The following is a 27,343-nucleotide window of genomic DNA, read 5'->3' on the forward strand; positions in this document are numbered from 1 at the left end:
TGCTGTTGAAACCATCGATGATCCCATCCGGTTGAGAGGAAATGAACAAAGGCTCAAAATCATCAACAGACCCGGTGAAGCTCGATGCTGAAGAAAAGTTGCAGGAGGTCAAAAAGAAAAAATAGAAGGCTGGAAGCCGAGATAGTAGCACTCCTGCAAAAAAAAAAAAAAAAAAAAAGTTAGATTGATGACTTCGAATCCCAACGAAACAGTCAACAACCTTCGATGGTAAAGATGATAAGTCTGCCTTAAAGGAGTCCTACAAAATCGAAGAGACAAAGGGGCTGGAGGGTCAAACAAAAAGTTATGGAACAATCTGGACACTGATTCCCCCGAGGAAGGAGTAGACATCTACCCTTTGAGGCCTTCACCACTGGAAGACCTATCAATGTACAACAGGTATAAGCAGCCCTCTTGATGAGACTGTGGTGTACAACTGGGGGAATCAAAGGGAGACTCGTGTTTTCTCCTGTAAACATTCATACCAGCCAACAGGCAGAACCTGTATTTGCCTATGTCACCCAGCTCACTGGACCAGGGAAAGGAGGTATTTTGAGAACCTGCCACAGGAAAGTCAGTTATGCCAAGGGTTGAGAAAGTATAAACCCAAGGCCCAAAGTATATACAGGGGACTGCACCGACCAGCTCAATAATTTTTACCATGACAAGAAGGCATAACAACACCCCCACCTCTACAGAATGTCCACCTGCAAAAGAGAGAAAGAGACTTTACATGGAAAGGACAATGGGGAGGGAAGCCGCAACACAGTGGCAAATTAAGAATTCAAACAAGTTACTGAAGAGACACGACCACCAACAATGGGATGAGATGGAGTCCCCAATGGAACACCTCCTAGAGGAGAACAAGAGGAGGGCCAAAGCAATCATGCAGGAGGTGAAAAATATAGCCAGAATGTGCCTGAAGTCAGCCTTTTATGCAGCAAATACTGCCAGTAGGCAGATATGCACCATAATATGAAGCCATTGCTGGTTAAGAGTGTCAGGTTTTAAGCTAGAGGTGCAAGGCTCCATAGTCAACATGCTGTTTACAGGAGACGCCATGTTCAGCCAAGCAATTGATGAATGTTTACAACAGATGAAGGACAACAAAACTTATGGGAGACGTACAATTCAGAGGCTTGTTAAGAAGGGGAGAAAACATAACCCAAAGGGTCGGAGGCAGAGCGACTTTCACACCGGGACAACAGCAACAACAGGCACAAATCAGCACACATCAAGCAGTGCAACAGTCAATGTATCAGCAGTGGCAACACCCTGCCAGGAAGCCCTTTCAAGTGCAAGGAAGGAGAAAAGGTCAAACCGCCCCAAAGGGGAGGAACAGCAAACAAATTGACTCGCCCGGTAACTCAGACCTCCACATAATACTAGTGGAAGGCAGAATAAGACTCTTCCCAGGGGAGTGGGAGCAAATAATATTATGACTTGGATTTTAAACATAAGTCACGGATACTGCATAGAACTAACCAAGGAACCACTGCAAAAATTCCAGAAACCAAAAACATTTTGAGGGGAGGAAATAGTACAATTAAGAAAGGAGGTGAAAGAACACTTACAGAAGAATGCTTTTGAAAGAGTACTACCAAGGGAAAGAAATAAAGGAAACTAATCTCCTTATTTTCTTTGTCCAAATCAAGACTTAACTCTGAGGCCAATCATAAACCTCAGATTCCTAAACAAATTCGTTAGTACACAGCATTTCAAGAAGACAGCACTCCAAGGAGTCATCCCACTTCTAAAACAAGGAGACTACATGACTACCCTAGATCTCAAGGATGCCACCCTACAACATAACTGTGAATCAAGATCACTAGAAGTACCTCACATTCGTAGTAGACAGAGTACACTACCAGTTCAAGGGGCTACTGTTAGCATAGTCAGCACCACATCTTTACAAAGTGCTTTGCTGCAATCGCAACCTACCTAAGAAGGCAAGAAATACATGTATACCCATACCTAGATGACTGGCTTGTAAAGGCAAACACAAAATAGAAATGCCAGAGAGACATTCAAACAGTAATCACAACTCTAAAACGGCTGGGTTTCTCCATAAAACACAAGAAATCGTCACCACGACCAGAACAGGAAAAGGTGTTCTTAGGAGAGACCCTAATCTCAAGGACAGCACAAGCATACCCTGTCCCAAAGGAGATAAAGGTGATGGCAGAACAGGTTCACCTTTAACAAAATGGGCAGTCTGACAGTGAGGACAGTCATGAAGCTAATGGGCATGATGACATCATGCATATACTGCTCATAACACATGCACGACTACAAATGTGACCTTTCTAAGAATGGATCTGCAACAAATTATCACAAGCCACCAGGAGTTGGGAGGATCGAGTGGTTGTCACAGCAAGGGTACAGAAGGAAGCACAACCATGGCAATCAAAACAGGTGACCTTAGGAAGACCATTCAAGGCACCAACTTCAACAGTTGACCAACACAACAGATGCATCCCACAAGAGTTGGGGAGCGCACACAGGGAATTTGAAAGGACAAGGACAATGGAACAACTCAGATACGCTGAAACACATCAACATCCTGGAAATGAAGACTGTGTTTCTAGCCCTGAAAGCCTTCTTAGCACACAACACAGGGAGAATCATGCTAATACAAACAGACAACACACACACACACACACACACAACCATGTTTTACCTGAACAAACAGGGAGGTACAAAATCGTACACCTGGAGCAAATTAGTGCAAGAAATATGGCAGTGGGTAAATTCAAAGAAGATCAGTTTCTACACTGTGTACCTACTATGGAAGGAAAACACAGAAGCGAACAGACTAAGCAAACAAGAAAGCAGCTCGCACGAATTGAAGCTGAAACAAAAAACACAGGAGAGGATATTCAATGTCTGGGGAGACCGACAATAGTTCTGTTCGCAACAGCAGAAAACACACAATGCCAACACTTTGCCTCCAGGTTACAGCACCACCAGTCAGAATGGGGAATTGTCTGCCACTAAACTGGTCAGAGATTTGCTTGCAGTTTTCCACTGATCTCACTAATACACGATGTACTGGAAAAGGATTGACAACCAGGGATGAACCTTATACAGATAACCCCTCAATGGGTAAGACAGACCTTGTATTCAGAACTACTAGGGATGTCCAAGGGACAAATAATCACGATCAACGAAGATCAGGACCTGCTAACAATGCAGATGAGGCCAGTGTATCGCCCAGAGCCAGCAACACTCAGCTTAGCATCATCGTGCCTGAATACATAGAATTCAGGCATCTGCTATTAATGCCCAGGACATTGGAAATCCTTAAGGAAGTAAGAAAACATACCACAAGAACACGTTATGCAGCAAAGTGGAAAAGATACATCCACTGGTGCACAAATAACAGCAGAATGGAAACAAAGACAGGGATTGAAACTATATTAACATATCTCACTCATCTATTGGATAACAGCTTAAACTGTTCAGCATTAAAAGTACACCTGGCAGTGATAGTGGCATACACCAGGGAACCTCAAGTACCAGTTTCTTCACTTCACGAGTAGTGATGAGGTTTTCAAAAAGAATTGCTCCACCAGGATCATTTCCAACACCAATGTGGAACATAAACACAGTATTAACACACTTAATGATGAAACAGTCTGCACCTATGCACAAAGCGGACCTCAAATTACTCACACTCAAATCTGTATTCCTAATTGCTATCAGTTCACTGTGGAGTGAGCGAACTGCAAGAACTAACAATACAGGAATCGTATCTATAGATACACAAAGACAAGGTCGTTTTCAGGACCAACCCACAATTCCTGCGTATGGTAGTGAGCAGTTTTCTCATCAATCAAAACATACAGCTACCAGTGTTCTTTAGGTAACTGCAAACACAAATGGAAAGGACCCTACACACCTTGGATGTAAGAGGAGCTTTAATATGCTATCTGCAAGAAATAATAATGCTACCCATGTGCTCAAAGGCACACAACAAGAAAGAAGGGTGCAACATTAGGGTTCCTAGCAAGCTTGCCTATAGACTCAATCTGCACATCAGCAACATGGGTATTCCCACACACATTTACAAACCATTTCTGTGTGGACATTCAAAATCGGCAAGGAGGCACAAGTGGGACAAAAATAATGCAGGACCTGTTTGCAAACTCTCCCTCATTTCATCCCAACCAACCCAAGGGAAGAGATGCAGATACTTAATCTAATGCAAAGCATGTGAATCCAGAAAAGGATTCATGTTGCAAAACGAAATAGTTACTTACCAGTAGGAGTAGTTTTGCAGCCTAAAGAGTTTTCTGGCTTCTTATACGACCCACCCGTATCTTCAGAAGTGGGAGATAATGCGACCAGGTGGGAACAATAGAGACAAATTAGCAAGGAGAAAAAATTCCAAGATACTGGAAAAAGAATCTGAAGACAGCAACTATGCACAGGAACATCCGGGGGCTATCTAGCATCATAAATGGGAAGGGCTACCATCAAATGTGGTCAACGACACCCACGGAAAAAAAACAAAAGAGAGAAAATGGACAATTCCGGACCCAACCACTGCGTGGCTGAATAATGCAAAGCATATGAATCCAGAAAACGGTTCAGGCTGCAAAACTATTCCTACTGGTAAGTAGCCATTTCGTTCTCTGTGGACCACAAGCATTTCAGTTTGCTGTGCTCCCCTTTGGCCTTACCATCGTCCATTGGGCATTAACGAAAGTGAAAGTGGCGGTTTCAGCTCTCCTTCAGAGTTTGGGGTTTCTAGTCTATTCCCTACCTTAACAACTGGCTGCTGAAAGGCGGGCTCACTTCAGGCAGTCATCACACACATTCAGACTATAGTGAACCTTGTGCACTTGCTGGAGTTCACTACCAAAATGCCAAAGGTACTCTAGACTCTTTCTCGGATGCTTCTTTTCATCAGAGCCATTCTGGGTGCAGTGCAGTTATGCGCCTACCCTCCAGAGCGGGGAGGCCATTTGGCTATGATCTCTAAGTTTCACCCTAAGTTTTTGATTTTGATGAGACTGACACTGATGACCTCCTGCATCCTGCTGATAAACAACGCCTGATGGAATATGCGGGCTCTGCAGTGGGATCTGAAGTCCTAGTGTGTGCAACACCAGGGGAATCTCTCAGACCTGGTCCAGATTTCAAAGGAGATTGGAAAAGATCTGTCTTGGTGGCTGACAAGCTTGGGTCAGCGGCAGACCCATCTTTCTTCCCCACATGGAGCTGACTGTGTAGTGACCCTGGGTTGTGGCATCCAACTGGGACAATTAGAGGTCAGAGAACTCTGGCCACCAGCGAAATCTCATCTTCACATCTGTCTCCTGGAGCCGAGAGTGATCCACTTGGCAGCGATAGCCTTCCTTCCATCCATCAAGGGAAGGCTGGTTCAGGTGTTGACCGACAACAACACTGCCATATGGTATTGCAACAAACAGGGCGGGTGGCGTCCTGGACCCCATGGCTCTGCACCTCTGGAATTGGTTGGAGTGCCAGGACATTTTCCTGGTGATACAACACGTGGAAGTCTCCGTTAACTCCAGAGTGGACAAACTCAGCCACGGATACATTGCACAAATGTCACCTACTCCTAGGGATGGCATGCGGTCTCTTCCAAGGACGGAGAGAACCTTGGCCCAATCTGTTCGCCACCACCATGCACATGCCATGAAGCACTTAAGCTTGTTGAAGTTTCCAAAGTGACTCTCACACACAGACTTATTCCATTTAGAGTGACACTAAAGACTCCTATACACCTTTCTGCCAATGCCACACCTGCCCTGAGTTCTCAAGAAGATAAAGACCAACCAGGCCCCAGTCATCATAGTGGCTCTGAGTTGGGCACAGAGTATGGTATCCCGAACCTCTAAGCATGAGCAGCGGCTCTACAATCAGGCTGTCCTTTTCAGGAGGATCTTCTGTCCCACCAGTTGGGGCACGGTCCTGCACCTGAACCTGTGCACATTCCACCTTCATGCATGGAGAATGAGAAGCAGCATTTGAGGGTTTTCTATATTCCTCTGAGGTTTGTGATGATATGCTGGTAGCCAGGCATCCCTCCACCAAATTGAAATACGGCTGCTGTTCAGATATGTTGGTGGCCTAGTGCTCCTCGCGTCTTGTGGACCCCCTTTCTGCACCACTGTCAGAGGTGTTGCTTATTATTTCATCTTTAGGTGCCAAGGCCTGGCCCTGAGCGCTGTTCAGGGATACCTGCCAGACCAACCTTTACTGTTCAAGTCATCTTTTGTGACTCGTTTCCTGAAAGGTATACAGCACTTGTTCCTTCCTACCCCTTTTGTGATACCCCATTGAGACATCAATCTGGTCCTAACTTTTCTGATGTGTTCTCCTTTCATCCACTGCACAGCTCTCCTGTGCAACTCCTTTTTTTATGTCTTTTTTGAGTTTTGTACACATTGTGCAGAATGGGCGACAAGTATAATCGTAGGCATAGTCACATTTCCCAGCTAGTCATGTAGAGGATATCGCTTAACATTTCATTACAGCTGTCATCATTTGCCAGTATTTTGAATCAACATGATGAACACATGAACAATTACATAGTTATTCAAGTAACTGTGAAGTCTAATTTAGAGTGACAGTGTGATGGGGTGTGTAGCTTGATATGGGTGTGTGGGGGGGGGGGGGTCGAACGTCACAGTGAGTCATCCACCAGGGGTGGTGCGTAGGTGGGGGGCATGAGTGAGCAACGCCAAAAGCGTATATGAATCTGCGCCAGCAGGCGCTGGCCACAGCCATCTGACATGTTTCCCAAGAGGACAAACTTTCAACTTGGGCTTTCGAGTCTGATAGCCACGTGTAGATGCTCAGGGTGCCACGGATTGCTCAGATAGGTACCAGTTCAGGACATATGGGTATGCACAACCAAGCTAGGGGCCATTGCAACTGTGCTGCTACGTACTAAAGCTCAAAGTTAGTTGTGCCAAGACCACCCTCTGTCAGTGGATGCTGTAGGGTGTTGAGTGCAACTCGGGGAAGTTCCTCACTCCATACCAGCTCGAGCAATAATCCATGCAATTTGAGGAAGAATCTCCTTGTCTAGATTGCCCTCTTTGATGTCTTTCTTAAAGTAATATATCTGAACACCTAGATATTTAAAAGTGTCAAAGCACCACTGAAGACAAGCCTGCAGAGGGTCAACGTGAAGCAAAGAAGGGAGCAGCACCAGAGGGAACAAGCATGATTTGGCCAAGTTTACACAAAGCCCCGAGACGTCCCCAAATTATTCTAGCGAATGCATAAGACCTGAAAAAGAAGCCTCTACATCGCACAAATAGATCAGGGCATCATCTGCATAAAGCGATATACATGATGGACCTCCAGATCTGTAATGCTGCAGTCTGGCATCCACTTGCAAAGATGATGAGCCAACGGTTCCATGGCAAGGGCAAAGAGGAGCAGGGATAGTGGGCACTCCTGCTTGGTGCCTCTTTGAAGAACGAAGCTGTCGGAGATCAGCTGGCCAGTCTTAACCCGCTGTGAGGGACTGTCTTATAGTGTGCAAACCCAACTCAAGAAGCCTTTACCAAACCCCATGGAGTCAAGGGAGAGGAGAAAGTCCCAGCTCAGGGTGTCGAACGCCTTCTCGATGTCAAGCAATACAAGCACTTGTGTCATGCAAGAGGCGGCGAATGTTGGTAAAAAGGCATCACCTCGGTCTGAATCCCAAATGATCAACATGGTCCAGTGCTGTAATTATTGGGAGGCGGCGATTAGCCAGTACTCTGCCCGGGATTTTACAATCAAGGTTTGACAAGGATAAAGGACATTAAGAGCAGACATCAAAGGTTCCCAGCCCGCTTTAGAAAGGATCACAATCAGGGCCTCATGGACCAAGACCAGATGGTGCCCCAGAGTTTTGACCTCCGAGAACATGCCCAGCAAGTGTTCAGTGGTTTGTGTGGGAAAGGTTGTATAACATTCGATCAGCAGCCCATCGGTGCCCGTGTGTTTCGTTGTGGACGATTTGTGAGATAACAGCGACTATTTCCTCTATAAATAGGCGTTTGTCCAGTTAGGCCCATTGCAACAGATTCAGCTTCGCCATCAGCAGGTTGCAAAAAAGTGCGTGTGCGCTCTGGGGTTGCTGAGGCCGGTGTTGTGCACAGCATCCTGTAATAGTTGCGAAAAGTAGCTTTGATGGCTGGTTGAGAGGAGGCGATTGACGATTTTGCCTTCATCCAGGCTGAACTCTCTAATCAGAACACTGCATCGATCCTCCTTTACGAGCCATTCTAGTAACTTACCCAAACAGTCCCCTTTTTTGGAGGGCTGTGTAGCGTTTGTGGTCATGTTAGGTTAGGCGAACTCCTTACGCTGTTGCCGGAGTTTGTCAGCCATCACGGTGCAAGTGGCTACTCTCACCTGAAAGGACCGTAGATCCTGTTTAATAAGTGGTTAGTTCACCCTCGAAGAGGCATCTTATCCCCCAAGTGGATTCCAAGCAGTGGCCACATGTGACATTTTTGTGTTCATCCCATCCTAGGGCATGGGTCAAACCACTGCCTTTGTTGAGCTTGAAATATTGTGTAATGCACAATGCCAACTTCTCCCTGAATGGGGGATCGGAGAGTGCCTCTGTCGGTAACCGCCATGTGGGTATAGTGGGGCGTTGTTGTCACCATCTGAGGGTGACCAATAATGGGTAGTGATCTCATAGGGTATGCGCCAAGTACTCCACCCAGGTTATCAATAGACACAATTGTTCTGTGCAGAGAATGAAGTTGATCCTAGTGTGCTTGTCATGAACCAAATACTAAAACGAGTACTCCTGGTGGATCGGATGTCCTAGCCTCATGTAAGCATCTGTGTGTGCTCAGTGTTCGAAAATGCGGTGTGTTTCAGACGCATGTGGCAGCGTGCAAGGGGGGAGAGCGGGAATGGTCAACTGCGACATTGGTACGCAATTGAAATTACCTCCCCGTAGTTCCAGGTGGAGTGGATCCCAAAAGAGGGCTAGGTTGAGCCTGTCCAGGGAACTCAACTGGTTGGTGTTGAGGGCATATACTGCTACTAATGTGAGGGAAGCACTGTATAGTTGGCCCTCCAGAATCAGAAACCAACCATCTACTCTGTGTATGCTTACTGCAAGGGGAACCCCAGGTGTGATCTAAATGAGCACTTCCCTGGCGTAAACTGACACAGATGTTCCAAATACCTGATCTCTCCATTTCGTGCAACCCTTTTGTAGCTCCACTGATGTGAGATGGGTTTCTTGTAACGTGGTAGTGTGTGTGTGGCTACGCCTAAGATGCACATACATGCAGTAGCGCTTAACAGGGGTAGCCATGCCACCCACATTTCACATGAGGATGTGGTACTGTGGGGTATGAGAGTCAGACATGGATTTCATTGATGTGAGATATCAGTGAGATGTGTGAAGGAGGATGTGTTGCTCCCCCATGCCTCTAGACAGTGCTGCGCTAGCTGTAGAGAGGCCTCCCAGGACCATGGTGGTCAGCCCACAAGGACACTTGTGTGCATAGCAATCGTGTCTGCAGATTCAAGTAGAACCATATTGCGTATATAAACAGCAGCTAGTTGTAACTGCATGCCCCAGGACATTTGTTCCATGTGTCCCTGTCCAGAAATCCCCAACAGTACAGTAGAAACAACAAAAAAAAGGGGTGGAGCACGAGGTGGCAGCAACGGCTGCTGCACATGTTCCAGACCTGTTCCAAAAGATCCAGCTCCCCAGCTGGAGCCCATCCCTTACAGGAGGGCCAGAGTGTGCAATCCCTATTCGGCTGCGAGGAAGCCACATATGAAATGAAGGTCATAGGATGTCATCAGCCGAGCGTGGTGTGAAGTTTGGGTCAGGTGTGTCCCTCATGGTGGAGGTCTTGAAAGCATGAGTGTCCAAGCGAGAGTCCTGGATCGGTGTGGTTCACAGGACTGTTAAGGGGTTCAAGCTGTGCAGTGCGGCGCACTCCACTGCACAGGCTTGCTCCTTGGCTGCATGACCCTGGGTGGGTCTTGTTTGAGTGGCCTTCCCTCCTCTGTGTTTGGGTTGAGGGATAACCCACTTCCTGTCTGTGCGATCAGCCTCTGCCATGCCCACAAGGTCTTTTGTTTGGAGTCGAGTCCATATAGCTTCCATAGAGGAGAAAATGTGGGAGGATTCACTGTCTATTACCTTAGGTTCTGCTGGGAATAACAAGGTGTAATGAAGTTGTAGTTTGTGTAGGCATTGCTTCACCTATAGGTAGGAACCCTGCTGATGCTGTACTTCAACCATGAATTCTGGGTATGCGGAGACCACCACGTTCATGAAGTGACATGGGCAATTAATGCGAAAGCATTGTAAGATCACATCTCGGTAATTAAGAAAGTGAGCAATAATTGGGCAAGGAAGGTCCCTGGGTAGATGTGGACGGCCTTGAACATGGTGCACGTTCCACCGAGCTTGGGGACCCTGCTCTCCGACATGGTGGATGTCAGCCAGTCCTCCAGGAAGAACTCTGCGCTGGGGTGTTCGGCACGCTCAGAGAAGCCCAGGAAGCGGATGTTGTTGCACTGCAAGCTCCCCCAGGCATCCTTCACACGTTGTTCTTCCCAAATGTTAAGCATCCTGGCCTACAGTTCTTTCACAGCAGGGTTCATGGAGGTCAGTGCTGATTCAGTTTCGTCCACTTGGTCCACAAGTGTGCAGTTATCTGCTCTCAAAAGGTTCTCATCCAAGGAGACAGCATCGATTTTCACCTCAAGGGACGTTTTAGTGTGCAGAATGGTATGGAGAACCTTCTCAAACTGTGCAGGGAACTTGTCCAGGGTGGTTTCTAGGTGCTATGGGTAGGAAGCTGGCCTAGTGTGTGGTGAGCACCTATGGTGTTATCACCTTATATCAGGTCCAAGTATCCCCTATTAGTGAGGTGTAGTCAGTGTAAAGGAAGCCAGGCTCTCTAGAGGTAGCTGTGGATGAGCAACCACCTACCCTTCTAGAGATGCAGAGCCAGGTCGACGGTGAAGACCAGGAGTTGACTATGCAGCAGAGGAAGAGTTCCAGATGTGATGCAGTTTATGTCCCACGTTGCAGCCCGTCAGTGGTGTGGAAAAACCACCAAAAAGCCTTGGCAAAGGCAAGAGTTGCAGAAGAAGATTTGCAGAGCTGCTGGGGACCAGGAAGGTCCAAGGGGACTCAACCCACAGAGGGGAGTCCCAGGTGTCCCCCCGCAGTCAGGAGAGCAAGAAATCGTGGCTGCACCCCCCACAGGCAACTCGCAGGCACAGGAGTCACAGAGACACCCACTCAGCACACCTGGAAAAAAGTCCCATGTCCCTGGAGCAGCAGGCAGGAGACCACGCATTGCAGGGAAGAGTGCTGGGGGCCAGAGCTACACGGAGTCTGAAGGTCCCTCAGAAGAAGAGCCAACAATCCTTGGTAGCTGCAAGAGTCGCCGTGCACAGGGGTACTGTCCTGCAAGAAGAGGCAAAGACTCCCGACTTCCAAAGTTGAACAGCTGGTAGAGGGGGCCAAGACGCCCTCAGCGGGTGCACAGCTGGGGAAATGTTGCAGTTGCTGGAAGGAGCCGGAATAACAATGTTGCAGAGCGAAGTAGTCGCTGGAGCTGCAGATTGTAGGTTCCTGTGAAGTCCAGTTGCGGTTCCTCTGGCCAGAAGTCAAGGTGAACATTGCAGAGGAGTCCTGCTGGAATCCTGGACGTCGAATCTGAGGACCCACCCAAGAGGGAGGCCCTTAATAGCCCTGGAAGGGGGTACGTGTCACCTAGCAAGGTGACCACCTATCAGGAGGGGGCTGTGACATCACCTGCCTGACCTGGCCACTCAGATGCTCGCAGAGGCCTCTGCCCATCCTGGATTCAAGATGGCAGAACCAAGTGACCTCCTGGAGGAGCTCTGGGCACCACCCCTGGGGTGGTGATGGACAGGGGAGTAGTAACTCCCCTTTCCATTGTCCATTTTCACACCAGAGCAGGGACTGGAGGTCCCTGAACCTGTGCAGAGACTGGTTTATGCAAGGTGGACACCAACTGTGCCCTTCAAAGCATACCAGTGGCTTGGGGAGGCTACCCCTCCCAAGCCGTGTAACGCCTATTTCCAAAGGGAGAGGGCGTTGCCTCCCTCTCCCAAAGGAAATCCTTTGTTCTGCCTTCCTCTGCTTGAGCAGGCTAAGCAGCAGGAGGGCAGAAACCTGTCTGTAGAATGGCAGCAACGCAGGCTGCCCAGGAAAACCCTGCAAACTGGTAGGGGCAAAGCTGAGGGTCCTCTAAGGAACCCCCAGAGTGCATGGAATCATACTTACAATACTGGCACCAGTATTGGGGTATGATTCCGACATGTTTGATACCAAACTTGCCTAGGTTCGGAGTTAACATTGTTGGCCTATGTCCAGTACACAGCTAAAATGGCTTTTCCACACTCACAAAGTCCAGGAAAATGGAGCTGGAGTTCAAGATTCCAGCAGGACACCTCTGCATCATTTACTTCATCTTCTGGCCACTGGGACTGCAACCGGACCCTCCAGGAACATATAATCTGCAACTTCAGCGATGACTATTACTTTCTACGGCTCCTTCCAGCACCTGCAACATTTCCCCGGCTGTGCATCCTCTGCGGTGGCCTTTCTTCAGCCTGAAGAAAAAGTAAATAGGATTCTCCCTTGAAGTGAAGGAGTCACTCCCCTGCTTCTGCAGGCACCAACTGCAACAACATCTGGCTGCGTGGATCTCCTTTCCTTCAGAGGTGCTTGGATCCTGCATCATAAGTGGTTGTCTGGAGTGGTCTGCTTGGTCCTCTCTGCCAACTGTCCAACTTGGGAGACAGTAAGCCCCTTGCCTCTCCTTGCAGGACTGTACCCCTGTGCACTGCGACTCTTGCAGCTACAAAAGCTTGTTTGTTCCTCCTCCAGAGTATCTTCAGGCTCTGTGTAGCCCTGGCCCCCAGCATGCCTTCCTGCAAAACACAGACTTCTGCCTGCTGCTCTAGCGACGTGGGACTCCTCTTCAGGTGTGCTGAGTGGGCCTCACTGCGACTCCTGTGCCTGCTGCCAGTGGGTTGCCTGTGGGGGCTGTCTCCTCTTCTTGTGACTCTCCCAGCTGCTGAGGGTCACCCTGCACTCCCCTCCTTGGGTCGAGTCCCCTGGACCTTACTTGTCCTCTTCAGGCTTGCAAACCTTCGCCTCCATCTCGTGCATTTGCCTAGGCTTGTTGGTTGTTCTCCAACACCACTAAACGACTGCAGATGTGGGACATCACTTGCATCACTTCTGGGACTTCTCTTCGTCTCCTGTGCTGCACTGCTGACCTTCTTCTTTATCCACTGTTGACCTGGTCCTACATCATCAGAAGGGGAGGGGGGTGTAGTGGCTCTTGCCACAACCGGATACTGCATCACAAACTGGTCTTGTTCCTCTTCCTTTGCAGGTCCTTTTCTGTCAGGATCCACCTTTGGGTTCTTCCAGCCTTGGTTGGGTCTTGCATAATCCTTTTCCAAAGTCCTCCTGTTGGTTTTGGGGAAGACCAGGTACTTACCTATGCTCGTCTGGTCGCTGGGGGGTCACTCTGGTACTCGCCTCTTGGGGTTCCTAGTTCCTCCAGCTCCCTTCTACCGATTCCACTTCCTTGGGTTGGGGACTGCCTTTAATATTCCAATTTTTTAGTATATGGTTTGGCCCACCCCTAGGGCCCTCACTGTTTGTTATTGCTTTTACCAGTGCCTATTGCTCACTATGCTATTTACTGATTGCTAATGTGTATATAATACTGTGTTTACTTACCTTCAGTTGGTGGATTGCCTATTGAGTATTCTAGTATTTAGTACCTTTATTTTTGTAGCTCTGTGTGATTCTTTCATATGTGAAAGTGCTGTGGGAACACTGGTATTGCATAGGCTTTGCATGTCTCCTAGATAAGTCTTGGCTGCTCACCCACAGCTACCTCTAGATAGTTCTGGCTTCCTAGACACTGCCTACTCCTCACTAATAGAGGATACCTGGAACTGGTATAAGGTGATAACACCACAGGTGCTCACCACACACCAGGCTAGCATCCTACAGAGACTCTATGGAACTGCAAATTTCTCACCAACTCTCATGTCCTCCCCACTCTGTGAAATGGGCTCTTCACCCAAACAGTTCAATTACAGTCTGCACAGTGGTCACACATTTGTTTTTACGTAGCTCTGTGTTTTTGGCATCAGAAATAGTCACAAAAGAATCTGATGTCAGCACACTTGGGTGGCCCTCATATGGGCACAGCAACCGCTCTTCAGATGTGATCGTTGTGGAGCGGATTGATTGCCACCTACTGGTGTGCAGAGCGACTGCCCAAAATTTCTGGGTCCAGTCTGATCCATGGGGAATCTTCAAAGGTGGTGAACCTGCGGTTAGAGTCCCTGCTAGAAGAAAGGTTACAGAAGGGTAAGTAACTTGTTTGATTTGCCCAATATTGTTACAGCCTTCAGAAACAGCCCTTAAAATACACAGTACAGGACCTTGTATGCTACTTGTTGCACCACTAAATGCAGGACTACCCTACTTGTCTATGTATGTACACCTAGCAGCTGTAGCAGTCTACCTGCAAGTCTATCTTATAAATCCTGTTTGTTTAAAAGCCTTTAAAGAAGGCCTATACGTTTTTTTTCCCACCTTGATCGCATTAGTCCCTTCATAGGACCTTACCATCGTCTTGTATTGACTTATGAGGTCACCATCCCACCTCCTGGTATTCTTTGGTCTATCAGTAACATTTGACACTGTGAGTAACCAACCTCTTAATACCATGGCTATCTAACAGTATATAACTGTTTTTTCTATTTCTTGACAAACCGGATAAACTGCTTTTGAATTGCCAGCTCATAGTTTAACCACTCCCTGCTAGGGTGAGAATGGCTCTTATCATTTTTGACTAGCTTCACCAGTATTGCGATCCAGACCTCCCGTCATACAAAACGCAAAGGAGATTGTACTGCAGGCCGAGTATCCTCACCAGAATATTTAGCACATTCCCCCTACTTGGCCTACCATAGTTCAACTTAATTAGAAGGCTTCTGGGTGTGTGTATATATCATATGTCAAAAATGCCCCTCTCTATATAATGTGTGATCATTCTGAAGAGTGTGAAGATTCTAGCAACAAAATCCTTAAACTGATGTGATGAGAGGAGCATATCTGGTGCTTAAAAGTATCGGCAGAAACATGTCAAGATCAGCTAGTTCTTCTACATCTACCAAAAGCTAACAAAAACTACATATTGGATTTTGTTTATTCGTGTTGGTTTTATAGGTGCAAGCCTGCAGTAGCATGCACTTGCGTATCGGTTACGAAACGCTGTTTGTACTTAGAAAAGGGCTTGAAGCACGTCTGTTGCTTATAACTTGTTGGATTGCATAGTACTCTTTGCTGCAGCCTCGTAATTGGTGGCTGCTGGCATTTCATCTTTTCCTTTCATACCCGTGGCGCAGGGCCCAAGCACTGATTGATGCAACTCAAATAGTGCCCGTTCACTGCTCCCGACGTGATTGAGGTACTGTTTTGTTCTTTTTAATTTCTCATGCCCTGCAAACAGACGGTGTATAACTGGCAAAAACGTGCTCAGTAGTACTAACACAATTGAAAAGTTTTATTTTCTACAGTTAACTTTTTGTTTTATTTTGCCATGTCTTCTTTTCTCACTTTGTACTCCGGTTTTGTTTTTGCTCTTGGGCTCTGTTCTAAAAAGGTGACTATTATCTTGTTCTAAGAGACTGTAAAGCAACATTGGGTTTTTTCTTAAGTGTAATTAAAAAAATTATCCTTGAACACATAATAGTGCAGAGCACCCCACTTAAATCTGCCCCACTTCAATCCAAAACACTCAACCCAATCCACTCCAATTCACCACACTCCAATCCTCCCAACTCACCCACTCCAATCTGCCCCACCCCAATCCAAAACATTCTGCCCCACCCCAATCCAAAACATTCTGCCCCACTCAATCCAAAACAATCTGCCTCACTCCAATCCAAAACAATCTGCATCAATCCAAAACAATCTGCCCCACTCCAATATACCCCACTCCGATCCCAAACAGTCTGCACCACTCCAGTGCAAAACAGTCTGCCCCCCGCTCCAGTGCAAAACAGTCTGCCCCCGCTCCAGTGCAAAACAGTCTGCCGCCCCACTCCAGTGCAAAACAGTCTGCCCCCCGCTCCAGTGCAAAACAGTCTGCCCCCCCCCGCTCCAGTGCAAAACAGTCTGCCGCCCCGCTCCAATGCAAAACAGTCTGCCGCCCCGCTCCAATGCAAAACAGTCTGCCGCCCCGCTCCAATGCAAAACAGTCTGCCGCCCCGCTCCAATGCCAAACAGTCTGCCGCCCCGCTCCAATGCCAAACAGTCTGCCGCCCCGCTCCAATGCCAAACAGTCTGCCGCCCCGCTCCAATGCCAAACAGTCTGCCGCCCCGCTCCAATGCCAAACAGTCTGCCGCCCCGCTCCAATGCCAAACAGTCTGCCGCCCCGCTCCAATGCCAAACAGTCTGCCGCCCCGCTCCAATGCCAAACAGTCTGCCGCCCCGCTCCAATGCAAAACAGTCTGCCGCCCCGCTCCAATGCCAAACAGTCTGCCGCCCCGCTCCAATGCAAAACAGTCTGCCGCCCCGCTCCAATGCAAAACAGTCTGCCGCCCCGCTCCAATGCAAAACAGTCTGCCGCCCCGCTCCAATGCAAAACAGTCTGCCGCCCCGCTCCAATGCAAAACAGTCTGCCGCCCCGCTCCAATGCAAAACAGTCTGCCGCCCCGCTCCAATGCAAAACAGTCTGCCGCCCGCTCCAATGCAAAACAGTCTGCCGCCCGCTCCAATGCAAAACAGTCTGCCGCCCCGCTCCAATGCAAAACAGTCTGCCGCCCCGCTCCAATGCAAAACAGTCTGCCGCCCCGCTCCAATGCAAAACAGTCTGCCGCCCCGCTCCAATGCAAAACAGTCTGCCGCCCCGCTCCAATGCAAAACAGCCTGCCGCCCCGCTCCAATGCAAAACAGTCTGCCGCCCCGCTCCAATGCAAAACAGTCTGCCGCCCCGCTCCAATGCAAAACAGTCTGCCGCCCCGCTCCAATGCAAAACAGTCTGCCGCCCCGCTCCAATGCAAAACAGTCTGCCGCCCCGCTCCAATGCAAAACAGTCTGCCGCCCCGCTCCAATGCAAAACAGTCTGCCGCCCCGCTCCAATGCAAAACAGTCTGCCGCCCCGCTCCAATGCAAAACAGTCTGCCGCCCCGCTCCAATGCAAAACAGTCTGCCGCCCCGCTCCAATGCAAAACAGTCTGCCGCCCCGCTCCAATGCAAAACAGTCTGCCGCCCCGCTCCAATGCAAAACAGTCTGCCGCCCCGCTCCAATGCAAAACAGTCTGCCGCCCCGCTCCAATGCAAAACAGTCTGCCGCCCCGCTCCAATGCAAAACAGTCTGCCGCCCCGCTCCAATGCAAAACAGTCTGCCGCCCCGCTCCAATGCAAAACAGTCTGCCGCCCCGCTCCAATGCAAAACAGTCTGCCGCCCCGCTCCAATGCAAAACAGTCTGCCGCCCCGCTCCAATGCAAAACAGTCTGCCGCCCCGCTCCAATGCAAAACAGTCTGCCGCCCCGCTCCAATGCAAAACAGTCTGCCGCCCCGCTCCAATGCAAAACAGTCTGCCGCCCCGCTCCAATGCAAAACAGTCTGCCGCCCCGCTCCAATGCAAAACAGTCTGCCGCCCCGCTCCAATGCAAAACAGTCTGCCGCCCCGCTCCAATGCAAAACAGTCTGCCGCCCCGCTCCAATGCAAAACAGTCTGCCGCCCCGCTCCAATGCAAAACAGTCTGCCGCCCCGCTCCAATGCAAAACAGTCTGCCGCCCCGCTCCAATGCAAAACAGTCTGCCGCCCCGCTCCAATGCAAAACAGTCTGCCGCCCCGCTCCAATGCAAAACAGTCTGCCGCCCCGCTCCAATGCAAAACAGTCTGCCGCCCCGCTCCAATGCAAAACAGTCTGCCGCCCCGCTCCAATGCAAAACAGTCTGCCGCCCCGCTCCAATGCAAAACAGTCTGCCGCCCCGCTCCAATGCAAAACAGTCTGCCGCCCCGCTCCAATGCAAAACAGTCTGCCGCCCCGCTCCAATGCAAAACAGTCTGCCGCCCCGCTCCAATGCAAAACAGTCTGCCGCCCCGCTCCAATGCAAAACAGTCTGCCGCCCCGCTCCAATGCAAAACAGTCTGCCCCACTCCAATCCAAAACAATCTGCCCCACTCACATCTGCCCCATTCCAATACAAAATAATCTGCCCACCATAATCCAAAACATTCAGTTCCATTCCAATCCCAAAAACATCTGCCCACTCCAATCCAAAAAAGCATGCCCCATTCCAGTCTGCCCCACAGCAATCCAAAACTATCCGCTCACTCCAGTCTGCCCCACTACAATAAAAAATATCTGCCCCACTACAATACAAAACAATCTGCCCACTCCAGTCTGTTCCAGTACAATCAATCTACCCCACTCCAAGAAAAACAAACTGCCCTGCTCCATTCCTTAAGAATTTGCCCCACTCTAGTCCAAACCAATCTGCCACAAACCAGTTTGCCCCACTCCACTCAAAAACAATCTGCCCTACTAAAAATCAAAACAATCTACTCACTCGAATCTGCCACACTCAAATCCAAAACAATCTACCCCAATCCAAATAAGTCTACCCAATCCAAATCTACCCCAATCCAAAACAATCCGCCCCACTCACATCTCTCACTCCAATCCAAAATACACCATAATCCAAAACAATCTGCCCCACTCCAATCCAAAACAGTCTGGCCCACTCCAAAGAAATCTGCCCCACTCCAATCCAAAACAACCAGCCCCACTCCAATCTACCCCACATCAATCCAAAACAATCTTCACCACTCCAATAAAATACAGTCTGCCCCTCTCCAAACCAAAACGAGGTGCCCCACCCCAATAAAAAACAATCTGCCCCACTTCAATCCAAAACAGTCTGCCCCACTACAATTTAAAGCAGTCTGCCCCACTCCACTCTAATCGGCCCTGCTCCACTTCGCTCCACTCCACTCCAGTCCATTCCACCCCACTTCAGTCCACCCCACGTCACCCTAATCCACCCCACAGCAACCTACCCTAATACAATCTGCCACAATTAATCCAAAATAGTCTGCCCTACTCCAGTCCAAAACTATCTTCCCCGCTCCATTCCATAAGAATGTGCCACACTCCAGTCCAAAACAATCTGCCCCACTAAAATTCAAACCAGTCTGCCCCACACCAATCTATCCCAGTACAATCTAAAACTATCCCCCCAATCCAACCCAAAACTATCTATCCCACTCCAATCCAAAACTATCTACCCACACTACAATCCAAAATAATGTGCCCCAATGTATTCCATAAGAATGTGCCCCACTCCAGACCAAAATCTGCTCTATTCCAATCTGTCCCAGTACAATCCAAAACAATGCGCCCCACTCCAATCTGCCCCTCTCCAATCTAAAAATATCTACCCCACTGTGATTCAAAAGAATCTGCCCCACTCCAATCTGCCACACTTAAATCCAAAACGATCTGCCCCACTCCGATCCAAAACAACCTGCCCCACTCCAATTTGCCCCTCATCAATCCAAAATCATCTGCCCCAAACAAGTAAAAAAAACAATCTTCCCCACTCCAGTCTATCCGGCTCCAGACGGCCCACTCCATTTCAGTCCACCTCACCCCTTTCCAATCCACCCCACCCCATCCCAATTCAATTTATTCCATCCCAACTCGCCCCACTCCAATCCACCACAATCTACCACACACCAGTCCACCCCAATTCAATGCAGCCCAATCCAGTCCACCCAACTCCAGTCCACCCACTCTAGTCCAATCCACCCTACCCCACTCCAATCTGCCACAGTCCAACATACTCCAGTCAAACCCACCCCCACTTCAGTCCAAGCCACCCCAATCCAGCCATTCCCACTTCAGTACACCACATTCCAGTACACCCACTCCATTTCAGTCCAACCCATTCAAACCCACTCCAATCCAATTTGCCCCGATCCAGTCTAACCTATTCCACCCCATTCTAATCGACATGCCTCACTCCAGTCCATCCCATGCCAATCCAATCCAATCCAATCCATCTTAATCCTCTCCAGTCCGATGCAGTTCAGCTTAATCCACCCCACTCCAAACCAGTAAATCCACCCACCACACTCCAATTCATCCCATTCCGATCCAGTCCACCCCACTCCAATCCAATCCTCCCGACCCCAATCATACACCACCCCACCACAATCCAATCCACCTCACTCCAATCCTGTCCATCTCACTCCAGTCTACCCCACTCCAATCCAATCCTCCCGACCCCAATCATACCCCACCCCACCACAATCCAATCCACCTCAATCCATTCCTGTCCATCTCACTCCAGTCCACCACACTCCAATCCACCCTACCATACCCCAGTCCAATCCAACCCACCCCAGTCCAGTCCACCCTATCCAGTCCACCTGTCCCCATTTCAATCCACCTCATTCAAATCTAGTCCACCCCACTCCAGTCCACCTCACCCCATTCTACTCCAGTCCACCCAACTCTACTTCAATCATACCCACTCTACTTAAATCCACCCAATCTATTCCAGTCTAACCCATACCACTCTACTCTAATCTATTCCACTCTACTCCAATCCAATCCGCACCATCCCGGTTCAGTCCATCCCACCAAGTCCCACTCCATTGTAATTCACCTTAACCCACCCCGCCAATCCAATACAGCCTACCTTAATCCACCCCGCTCCTGTCCAATCCACTGCAGTCCAGTCCACACCAAACCACTTTAATCCAACCCACACCAATCTAATCCACCCCACACCATTCCAGCCACACCAATAAAATCCACCCCAAAACAGTTCACTCCATCCAATCTACCCCACTCCAATCCAACCCACTCCATTCATTCCAGTCCACTCGACTCACATCAGTTCACTCTTATCCACTCCACCCCACTACAAATAATCCAATACACCCAACCCATTCCAGTCGACCCCACTTCAATCCAGTCCACCCCAATCCAATTCACTCCAACCAGTTCACCCCACTGCAGTCCAATTCACCCCACCCCACTCCAATTCAGCCCACTTCAGTCCAGTTCACCCTACTCAGTACATCCCACCTCAGTGCAGTCCATCTCACCCTAATCTAATCCAATGTTTCAATCCAATCCACCCCATTCCATCCACTCCAGTCTAGTCCACCCCAATCAAATTCACCCCACTCAAAACCATCCACACTAGTCCTATCACGTCAATTATGTCCACCCACCTCAGTCCAGTTTAAACACTCCACTCCAATCCAGCTCACCCCATTTTAATCCTCCCATCTCCAGTCCACCCCACTAGCTCAGTCCACTCCAAGCCAATCCACCCTATTCTTCCCCACAACACTCTTTGCCACTGAACCGTTGAACTCTGCTCTCCTCAACTATATGCCTCTAATCCCCCTACTCCACTCTACACTTCACTCCACTATATGACATTCCATGGCACTAACTTTTAGCCATGCTGAACACCAGTCACACTGACGTGCAACATGCAAAAAATATATTGGCAAAGCCAAAAGCTCTTGTATAGGTGAGACCTATTGGCTTTGCCAGTGCTTGTTCTTATAAGCAAGTAGATGTTAGCAGTTGGTTATTCCTGAAGTCATCTTGTTACTGATTGTAGTTGCATTTGGTCTTCTTCTAAAAGTCTGTTATCACAGTGTTTAGTGTGCTGATAGACCCTACTAGGAGTAACACAGAGCCCCCCTGGACGGAATTTATTCTGTGCCGTCCCTTGATGAGAGTGAGCACCGTGGTGCCCCCTAAATGAGTGAGCTGTGCAGTGCAAGCAAAAGCTACAGTTATATCATGAGTCTGCAATTTAGCTAAGATAATTATTCCATTAACAAATGATTGGTAATAGAAGTGGACTTGAGAGGAGTTTAAACTTTGATAAGTAATAACTTCCAGTTTAATTAATCATTGAGCAGTTGCTTCTTACAGCTTGAGCATGTGATATCAAGTGAGCAGTGTTGCTAGAGTCTTTAAGGTGAGTTTGCTAGTTTAGAAGAAGGGTGGTTTGGGTGTGTTTAGGTTGAATCTTTTGTAAAATTGTGCCTCTGATGGATTTGAGTTTGATTTGACTTGATGTGTCTGTGAGATGATGCTTCTGGCTGCTTCTGTTCATCGGCCAGACTTTTAATTAAGTTTGTTACTTATTTATTGCTGATGGTGGCTTTTAGTTGGGTTTGTCTGTGAGCTAGTGCTGCTTAGGAGTGTTGGGTGGTTTGTGAGTGAGCAGATGCTCTTTTTGGGTTGGTTTCATCAGTGAGTTGGTGCAGGCTTCAGTTGTTTGTTCTTTAGCATACTTTTGTGCCTGGTTGACTTTGACATGTCAGTGATCTGGTGCTCCTTACACCTTGAGTTGGGTTATGGTGAGTTGGATCTTGTGGCAGCTGGGTTGAATTTTTCACACTGGTGTCTTTTGGGTGACTTTAGTAGCAGTGAAGACACCACTTGACAGTGACAATATTAAAGGTGAATACTTTTTCATTGAGCTTTAGGTCTGCTGAGGATTGTCAAGAATGATATTTTATTTTTCTGATAGGTCAGATGTAGATATTGTTCTCATTTAATAATTCATTGTACATTTTCAGACACTGCATATTTACCTGACTTGAACAACCTCTAGATGAAATTGCACGTGTGGCAGTGTGTGTCACAGCATTTTAATCACACTTCCATCTCTTCTCGTCCTAGTGCCAGAACTCAAGGAGAGAATTCAGATGTGGATGAGAGACAAGCATAACATTGACTAATTCTCCCATCGGTCAACAATTGACCCACAGAGGAAGAACAAGGGCAGTGCTGCCGAGGACCCATTTTAAGTTGATGGACGCAGTGCTCTGCGAGCTGGTGAAACAGACATGGAAAGCAAGGAGCCGCCTACTCCTGTACATATATTTAAATCTCAAATGTTTGGCAGGTGGAGGGGTGGGTCACCGGAATAGGTACTGGCACTTCCAAGGGCTGAGATGGTTTGGCTACTGAGTGGTGCTGGAGCGCCCCATTTCCCTCTCTTGGAGTCCGAGCAAACCGTGGCCATTTGCTGCTGCTAAAATTCATTTTTGTCCCCTGCACTACCATCATTTTTTAAGTGATACAAAGGAACAATTAATTACAATATGGTGTAATAAAGATGAACTTCCTCCCTCTGCCTCCCCTCCTCCTGCCTGCCCCTTACAGGAACAGCACCTGCATTCTGTGACCTAATGGTGCCTGCAGCTAAGTGTTACTCATGGAACCTATTTTTATATCCTACTTACTCGCATACTCTGTTCTTTTATTTTCACTCTTTTATTTTGGTGTTGTGAAACAGCTATTAAAACACACTTTTTTGACACTGGCACAAAGATGGCATTCCTGGAAACCTGTTGTTTGCCACTCACAGTGATCTAAAATTGCCAGAGCTCTCAGAAAGGGCTGTATGCAGACCTGGCTCAGAGAAAAAGGAGGAATGGTGACGGAGGTGGGAAACCCCTCTTCTGTCACTTCCCATGGCCTGCAATTGGTGTTAGTTTTTTTTATTTGGTAATATTGTCTGCTAAGTGTGCAGTGACAGTTGTGCACCAAGAGAAGTCCCTGGTGCTCCACTGCTAAAGGAATGCCTTTTTACTTGGATTACCGTTTGTACCCATGACTTTACCAAAGTGAAAGGGTGCATCAGATCTGGGAATATCACTTTTGTTTTTTTAATTGAGCCTTCTTGTATTCCTGTTCCTGCTCAGGACATTAAGGTCTTGGGGGGGTCCTTGAACGGAGTCCAAACCAGGAGCTTGTTTTAAAATTAAGCTGTAAAAAAAATGGTTGTGTTTTTTATTTTCATTTTCGTTAGTATTTTTTTCTGCTGACCGCGTCCTCTGTCCACTTCTGGGCAACTGAAGTACAATAAATGGTGATAGACATTTTCTGTCCTCTTGTGTACTTTTGTACTGTATAATTGCACCACTTTTGTGTATATGTTTTCGATGGCATATGTGGCTGTAGATACACATGCTCTTCATGCTCCTGCCATGTAATGTTGGGTTCGATAGAGCGCTTGGGCATTGCCTCCTTTGTTGGATTGTTTTCTCTCTGCTGTGAAGTTCGAACAAGTCTCTTCTCTCTGTCTCCCCCTCGCTCCGGTTTCAAAATGTTTCTTTTGCTGTCTTTACTCTAAGGACAGTATTGTTCTTGATCGTGTTTTTTTTACGTTCTCATCTCACTCCTCCGGTTCGGGAACCGACCGAACGCCCTTCGGGGGTCCTCGTCCATTCTGGCCTACCTTAACATGTGGCACTGACCAATATGCTGAGCTGATGGAATGGACGCTGTTTCGCTTCTGTCCTCGGTGCCCCTCTAAATTCCTGCACACCGACCAACATGGGGTGTTTAACCTGAGCCTCTCCTCCCACGACCATCAAGAAGCCACCTGCGATGCCTGCAGATCCTTCCGGTCGAAAAAGACCCTTCGAGGCTGAAGAGTATGTCAACTGGAGATGGTGCACAAGACCCCAGAAGGCACAACGGACTTCTTCGGGGAGGAGCAAGCACAGGAGAATCTGGAACAGGAAGAGGCCTTTTCAATCCAGGACTCCGACCCTGACATCCAGTCGGATATCGAAAGCCATGAGATGACATTGTCACAACCCGTGAATACCGTAGCCCCTGCTGCCTTCTCGAAGACTTCTAAAAGGCGGCTTACCAAGGACGCCGTACTGCCACCAGGCCATGGCTGGCTGCAAAAAAACAGGCTCAGAGGCCCTGCCTTCCGTCTCGGCACTGAAAATTGCCACAGCCAAGATATTCTCTTCGGCATGGACCTCTACATCTTCGGTCCAAGACATCGTGGCAATCTCCACTGGACCCTTGGCACCGACCACTCTGGTGCCGAGCAAGCACTACATCCACTTCAATACCGACTGAAAATCTTGGTCCTGAAAACAAGGGAATCAACATCTTCGAGCCAAAAGCCTCTAGCCAGTCTTCAGCCTCACCATCTCCTGTTGAGCCCATTTTGGAGACCACCGCTCCTAGTCAGCACCAACTCCACATCCAGGAGGGTACAGGTTGCATCATTGCTCAACTCCCCCGCCCCCTCCCCCCCCCCCCCTTTACCTTCAAGTGGAAACTATCTTTTCAGGAGTCCCTGGACTTATCACCATCTCAAAAGAGGACCAAGAACAACGCTAACACTATTCACAAGCTTCCTCTTCCTCCTCCATCACCACCTACCTCTCCTCCACCCTGCTCCCCTCCTCATTCACCTGCCTCGCCTATTGCAGGAGATTTCACACCACAGGGTTCCACTTATTTACTGGGGAGGATTTGGGTGGGATACAGCAGGGCCCAAATCCATGGGACACACATGACCCTGATCCCATGATCTCCACAGATCCAGACTTCTATCCCGCACAACCATTAACGCCAGAGGATGCAACATCCTACCAGCAAGGGATTGCTCAGTCCGCCACCTTCCACAATGTCGAGCTTCACAGGGACCTCATTGAACAGGACTTTCTTTTTGATGCCCGATCGTACACACACATAGGGATATCCAGTTCCTCTCCATGCTCCCAGGCATGCTTCGTCATGCAAACATTTTAAAGTAACCATTATCACCCCTAGACTTGACAGAAAATACAAAGCTCTGGTCCACCATACATAAGATCACAGGTCCTGCCAGATTCTATATTGGCTCTTCTACCACACATAAACGTGCCAATAGTCTGGCAACAGGGGACTCTCCTCCCCCCAGATAAGGAGAGCGAAAAGATTGATGCAGCAGGGGGGACCTTTGGGAGTTCTCCCTCTCAGAGGTATTTTTCTTCGCTCCACATTCAGATGCGGTTACAAACCGACAAGCACAGAGGCCTCCACCTCTCAGGCCAGACACCCTTCCAGTTCATACTCACAAGGCTTCTACAGAGGAGCCTATAGAGGTAATAGCGCCCAAGGTAGAGGCAAGAGTGCCACCAACCCCACCTCTACATCAACATCTAAACAGTGAACTGCCTGTGTCTTCCCTCCCCCCCACTCCACACCTGTCTGGGGACGCCCTTCAAAATTTACATACATAATGGGTCAACATCACTTCAGATCAGTGGGTCCTCTCCATTATCCAACATGGTTACTGTCTGAAGCTCGTTACCATTCCTCCAAACATTCCCTCTTGCTCTCACAGGCTTTCTCCAAAACACCTTCTCAAACAAGAGGTACAATCCCTTCTTCTCAAAGGAGCCATTGTGCCAGTTCCGCTACAATACCAAGGAACAGGGGTATACTCTCAATACCTCCTCATTCTCAAAAAATAGTGCTTTCTCAGGCCCATTCTGTGCCTAAGGCCCTTAAACCTTCTTTCAAAACATTTTCACATGATCACTCTTCAAGATGTTATCCCTTTTTACAACAGATTGACTTCATGACCGCCTTAGATCTCGAGGACGCCTACTTATATCCCCATCCACTCAGCACACCGTAAATATCTCAGATTTGTGTTTGCGGGAGAACACTACCAATTCAAGGTTCTTCCTTTTGGAGGCACCACAGTTACCAGGGTATTCACAAAGTGCTTAGCAGCAGTAGTAGCACATCTCAGGAGACAAAACCTAAATATACTTCCTTACCTAGAGGACTGGCTCATTGTCATGATGGAAGCGCCGCACTTAGGTTTCACATGCAACTTTCTCAAATCCCACCTGCAACCTCTCCAGATATAGCCCTATCAAGTAGCTATACTCAATGCACAATTAGGGACTCCATACCCTAATCTGGCTTGTGTTCACAACTTTCAGTCTCTCCTCCCTCAGTTTCGGGAGAACTCATACACGGTCAGGACTGTAATGCGCCTGTTAGGGATGATGGCCTCCTGCATCCCATGCCAGACTCCACATGTGTCCCCCTACGTCAGTGTCTGTCTCATCAGTGAACTCAGTCACAGGGTCACTAGGAAGATCTAGTGTTGCTAGACCACCATTCTCACTACTGTCTGCAGTGATGTAACACCACCAACCTGTTGAATGGGAGGCCTTTTCTAGACCCTGTAACTCTGATCATTTTGATAACCGATGCCTCACACACAGGCTGGGGTACTCACCTTCGAGACCTCTCAGTCCAGCGACATTGAAATCCTCATCATCCATCTCTACACATAAACTTACTATAGCTTCAGGCAGTATTTCTAACCCAGAATGCACTTCTTCATCACTTCTTTCACAAAATGTCTTAGTCGTACAGACAGTATGATGGTGATTTACTACCTTTAGAAACAAAGGGGACACGGTCAC

At 48.3% G+C, this 27,343-nt stretch overlaps 1 protein-coding gene across 2 annotated transcripts in view; it reads left to right on the forward strand.

The window, feature by feature from the left end:
• The window catches only part of UBE4B (ubiquitination factor E4B), a 658,693-nt gene extending 634,710 nt beyond the window's left edge, over positions 1-23,983 (forward strand). For both annotated transcript variants that reach the window (XM_069241178.1, XM_069241179.1), the window contains one exon: positions 22,779-23,983. In XM_069241178.1, coding sequence (XP_069097279.1) covers positions 22,779-22,837 — 59 coding nt within the window. In that variant the 3' untranslated portion in view covers positions 22,838-23,983. The remainder of the gene's footprint in view (positions 1-22,778) is intronic.
• Positions 23,984-27,343: the final 3,360 nt, after the last annotated feature.

Source organism: Pleurodeles waltl, chromosome 6, assembly GCF_031143425.1.
Source record: "Pleurodeles waltl isolate 20211129_DDA chromosome 6, aPleWal1.hap1.20221129, whole genome shotgun sequence".
Classification (NCBI taxonomy): Eukaryota; Metazoa; Chordata; class Amphibia; order Caudata; family Salamandridae; genus Pleurodeles; species Pleurodeles waltl.